This window comes from Drosophila subpulchrella, chromosome 3L (assembly GCF_014743375.2).
Source record: "Drosophila subpulchrella strain 33 F10 #4 breed RU33 chromosome 3L, RU_Dsub_v1.1 Primary Assembly, whole genome shotgun sequence".
Lineage (NCBI taxonomy): Eukaryota > Metazoa > Arthropoda > Insecta > Diptera > Drosophilidae > Drosophila > Drosophila subpulchrella.
In genome coordinates, this window is record NC_050612.1 from 26,283,972 (window position 1) to 26,289,613 (window position 5,642).

General features: G+C 39.0%; 1 protein-coding gene across 1 annotated transcript; it reads left to right on the plus strand.

The window, feature by feature from the left end:
• The first annotated feature begins 291 nt into the window (after positions 1 to 291).
• LOC119554345 (translation initiation factor IF-2) lies at positions 292 to 829 on the plus strand. Its single transcript, XM_037865212.1, has 2 exons — positions 292 to 370; positions 425 to 829. The coding sequence occupies exons 1-2, from the start codon at positions 316 to 318 to the stop codon at positions 775 to 777; spliced, it is 408 nt and encodes a 135-aa protein (XP_037721140.1). The 5' UTR covers positions 292 to 315; the 3' UTR covers positions 778 to 829.
• Positions 830 to 5,642: the final 4,813 nt, after the last annotated feature.

Genomic DNA, 5,642 nt, shown 5'->3' on the forward strand with positions numbered 1-5,642 from the left:
TTATTATCATTACTCTAAATCATTTACTCTCGTTAATAAAAATACATTTTAAAATACATATAGGCTTCATATAGGACCTAGTATCTTTAAGTATAGGTGGTTAATGCGGAAAATTCTACATGGTTATATTATTTGTGACGATCAGCTTATATGTGAAGTTTCAGAACAAAGTGAGTGGGTGTGGGCTTTTCTTCTGAGGTGGGTTTTTCTCTCAGAGTGCTATATAAAGCCAGGAGAGTGATTTGTAGGTGACAGATTTTTTTGGCTGCTATATAAAGCCTTTTCCTTGGCTAACTCAGTTAGTTAGCTGGAGAAATGAAAGCTGTATACATCTTGGTTTTAGTCTGCTGCTTTGTCTTGATGCACGAAGGTGACATATAGAAACACCCTCTTTGAGTTTTTCCTTAATATATTTTTTCTTTAGGTCAAGCTGACGAGAAGGGTATACTTCCTATAGGTTACCCAATTTTTAGAGGTCGTCGTGCAGTTAGCTCCTTTGCCAATGCAGGGCAGCCGCGTGGACCGGGAAGACCCGGCAGACCTGGAAGACCTGGGTTACCTGGCGGGAGGGGTAAGGGTAAGCCAGGTCAGCCAGGAAGTCCAGGAAGCCCGGGAGGACCAGGAGGAGCAGGTGGAGCTGGGGGAAGTGGAGGAACCGGCGGAGATGGAGGATCAGGTGGGGCTGGTGGGCGAGCTATAAGAGGAGGATCCTGGAGGACAGGAATGTCATTAGGTCAAAGGCGACCAGAGCCAAGGTCTAATGATTTTTTGTATTAAATTATCATTTAAAATATTGAACTGATAACATATTATTTTATTAAACCGAATATACCGCAATATATTTTTTTACTTAAGGGCCTGACAGATCTTATGGCGTAGGTTATGATTGATAAAATTTCATTACTTTTGGGCTAATTTAAAAAAGGAAAGGTTTTTGCCAATTTGTTTATTTTTAAAAGGGCAACAATTACAGCCATGTTTCTGATGGAAATTCAAAGATTTTTACAGTTAAATATAACATTCAGAAAATAAATATCAAAAATAATAATTACAATTACAAATAAGCAGTCTAAAAACTTATTATTTCAACAAATTTTCTTTGTACTTAAAGAAACATATAGCTGAAATCACGTTGCTTTCAATAGGTAAATATGGCTTGCACAATCTGTTAAAAAAATAAGTCAGAAAAAAGCGGTGAGCCCATTAGCGGCAAAAACAAATTAAATAATATTCTGTGATTGCTAACCAGCCATAAATATTTCTCCTTAATTGTGTTTTCTCCATACTAATTAGTTTTCTTGGATAGAATGCCTTCAACGCTTACACATTCCACCTGGCACACAATGCACTGAGCAATTTTAATTAAATTATATAAGAATTCCCATACCCCTGCCGCTTGACTCACCTGCCGGCATAATCAATGTCGGTGCTCAACTATCCAGTGCTCAATACATTTCATTCGCAGAGCGTTGAGTGGGAAAAAATCCATCAGAATGGCCAAGTCTACGCAGGAAATTGATTGATTTCCGCAACGTGGAGGTAAGGAAAAACGGAAAAATATTGCCTTTTGTAGTTGAATTTAGGGGGCGGTGATTACCCTACCTTCTGAGGGGAAAGGTGTACAATTAGTTGGTTAGAAAGGTGCTACTGCATCATCAGCACCACCCACAACCGAATGCTTTGATACACCAAACACCAACACTAAACGCATGTTTGTGTAGGTCTGGAGGTCCTGCAGGAGTTCGAACACAAGTATACTTGTGGCGGGAAACATAAACATGGTCGAAACATATACACGAGCACCATAACGCGAGGCACACACTCACACGCCGTCAGGATGATATGTTTTTAAGGGGGGGAAAGGGATTCCTGAATTTTGGCATAGTTTCGGGGGTCTTTGTTTGCATATCCTTGGCACTGCAAAAGCACGTATGTGTGTGCAAGTTAAAAGCTAAAGCTCTGCTTGTTACATGCCCAATTAAGCCAGAAATGACGCCGCTGGAAGCTTAAGTCACGCTTTATATAGTTTGGCATTTCGAGTCGCATTTGTCGCCCCGAAACATGGGATCTCTATCTATCTGGGGTACAAAGATCCAGGTGACCAAAAAATACCCCTATAATTTTTTTTAAATTTTTTTATAGTTTATAGGTGTAAAGAAAAACAGTGACTTTCTTTTAGTCAACATTTTTGGGTCCCATTTTAAAAGTAGATTTGATAAAATACTTTTAAATTTACAATTAAACAAGTTTATTTAAAATTTAAAGACTAATATTAAATAATGATACGGTCTTAAAGATTCTTAAATTAAATATTATTAAATAATGCATAATAATGCATGCAATTTATTTTAAACAAGCGATTTACACTCGGTTAGGATAACACCATTTAAAAAGTATATTTTCATGTATTGTAATTTAATTACAATTTAATGTTATTTAATTTCCCAAATATTTTTAAAAGTTTTTTCTTAGGTTTCCTTAAGTAGATATTTGAAACCTTTGTCGCCTGTGCCAGGTTTCATTGTATTCCGGCAAATGGAATGCAAAAGTGCCATTCAAAAGAGTCAATTTGTTAAGCAAACTCTTTTGTAGCTGCCGTGCATGTTTATTAAACCATTTAAAAAGGAGCACTGCACTTGCACTTAGGGGGAAGTACACTGAGCGAAGCGGTGGAGGGTAGAAGACCACAATATTGCACTCCGCGTCGCATCGCCTTGAGCAAATTATCGAGCAGGTGAAATTGCCCCGAGCGAAAGGTGGCGAACACAAAAGCGGCTGCCAATTAGCGTGAGGTGGGATCCACCGTAATGTGCTTAGTCATGGAGGGTCCTTTTGTGGGTGGCGACATGGCGACAGGACACGTGCCACACTCCCACTGACACTACCACTCACACTCACGTCGACTCAGTGAGCCGCCGATGAAATCCCACACCTAAGAGTACGACTTGCAACATTGTTTTCCGAGGCCATATAGTGGAAAAGTTGGCCCCGAACAGGACATGACACACTCACACACTCGCACTGGCGCACTTGGAATTGCAAATCAGTCGACTAATGTGTACATAATCAGTCATGTCCCAACATGTGAATTCCATTAGTGATACACGGCCATGCAAACAAACAAGCATTAATCAGGCCAGGACGAGGGGTGCCAAGGATGTCTGGAGGGACTGGGTCCTGGATCCCAGCCAGAATCCCATTCAGCAAGGACTCCTCCCGCCAGCCAGCCAGTCAGCCAGTCAGCCAGTCCACTCGCTGTCTATTACAGCTGCCATGCCATCCATATGCCATATGCCATATTCCATGCTTATGTTATTTATGCTTATTGTCTCGGGTCACCAGGGCGGATGAAAAAATATTGTTTCCCACTCGACTTACAAATTACGGCGGCAACTGAAGCAGGAGCTGCAGCTACAGCTCCAGCCACAGCCGCAGCCCACCTTGATTTATCCTCACATTTCAATGCGGGCACTGAGAAAAAATTGTTTATAAGTATTGTTTTTAATGCAAGGCAAAACCAAAAAAAACAATAAAAATCAAAGAACATAGTATTTTAAAAATAGAGTAAAACATTGCAGTGTTTTTGTTAATTTAGATTAAATAATTACTCTAAAATCAGTCTGCACAGCTTGGTTTTAAAAATATAGAACCTTTGCTCTGATTATCTCTAACCAATTTTTAAAAAATATATTAATCTCATCTTTTTTTACTATGAATGTTAAAGGTCTGTAATTACAAAAAAAAATTTAAAAAAAATATTTAACATCTTAAAAAAAAAAAATTTGAAAATTTTTTCAAGTAAGTGAATGGGTTTTCATTGGTAATATAGTAATAGGGGTTAAAATTTGTGCTTAAATTTATATTATATGTATCTACAGTGTAGAATTTAAAACAGATATATAACATGTGTTTTGAAGTATTATAATATCGAAAATCTTTTTATAAATAAACTGTATTTAATAGACATTAGAAGATTAACCATCAAATATAATTTTTGATTTTAAGTTTGCTCTAAATTTAAGCTTTCTTGAATTAGTACTTTATTTTGAGCTCATTTAGATTTTCGGAAATTGTCTCAGTAGTATATAGTAAATCTCAACCAATAATTTTATAAGAAAAATATCCATTAAACCCTTTGAAAATCAATATCTCCCTTAATTTTGTGCAGTGCCTTTGAAGGCGACGTTCGCTTAATACGCCATTCATTTGGTCGCGTTATACTTCATTAAAGCAGGAACTCCTGGTGGAGCGGGGAGTTGGGGGGCTGGGGCGGCCTTTTCCGGCGCCTTGGCCGCAAAGTGCAGTCGGCAAAAATTATGCGGCTCGTTTGCGATGCCTGGAAATGCGACGGACGATGGCGATGGCGATGGCGAAATGGCAAATAGCAAATGCAGTGCCAACTTCAACTGGCTTGGGCCATTCGTTTATCCCTTTGTTCTCATTTATTTGCATGTCATTTGCTGCTCCTTCGTCCTGCATATTTGGCCTCCTCTCGCTCACTCGTCACGCACCCTCTCTCTTTCGCCCGCTCATTTTCTTCGGCTTTTCCAGCTCGTCCATGGGTTTTCCATGCTTTTTCCTGCTTTCCCTGGCGGTTGTGCTGGGGTCACGTTTGTCTGCCAGGATGCCAGTTACTTATGGCTGTTATGTGCATTATCAATATGCATTGTACGGCTCCTCCTGCCGCTTTATATATTCCCAGCGTTTTTCTCCCACTTGCCATTGGGTAACACAAATTGCATGTGAAGTTGGTGGAAAGGATTCTGTGATAAAGAAACTTCAATTATTTTTGAATTTATGTGTGTTTTTGCAGTATTTTCAAGATATTCATGATATGCTAAATGTGTTTTTAGCACTGGAAATGTAAAAATTATAGAATATCGATCATCCACCATGCTGACTAAATCTATTTTTGAAACATTTCCCATAAAGGTTGGCTAAGAAATAATTATAGGGATCGGCTTAATGCTATAAGTAGATAAGTAAGAGTATTTCTAGTTCGTTTTCGACTTAAACTTTTTACCTTCTTTACCCGCATTGGATATTTTGCCTCTCTGTTATGCAGTTTTAATAACGAATTGCTTTTTTATGGTTTCCGGCTTATAGAGCAGCACAGAAATTGGCAAAGAACGATGTTGCCATGCAGCAGTAGCACCCAGGAAGATTCTTAAATCATGTCTTGTTTTTCTATTTATCCTTAAAGTTGGATTTCAGATTCTTTATATTTTTTTTTTGCTGTTTTGTTTTTGCCCCACTGCCTTAGCCGGTTCTTTGTTAATAATGTTGTTGTCGTTGTAGCCGTGGTGGTGCTATTATTTTTGCTTGCGCTTTGTTAACCAAGTCAAGACTGCGCCAGCTGCAGCTTCCGTTGTCGCCATAGTTGCCATTGCCGCTGCCATTTGTTCGCCGGGCGTAATTAGTGCTCGTGGCATAGGGCGCACTTCCCCCGACGAGCTGCTCCATCCCGGTGTTTCACCAGCCCCCCTCGAAATTCCTTTTCCACCGTCCGTTTTTCTAGGGATACTGAAAACAAATCTATCTGAAATTTGTTAAGAATTAGTGCTTTCTTTCTACGTAAGAGCACTAATTAGCATGTAAATTATATTAGTACTTTAGTTTAATTTTAAATTGGCTAGATTTGG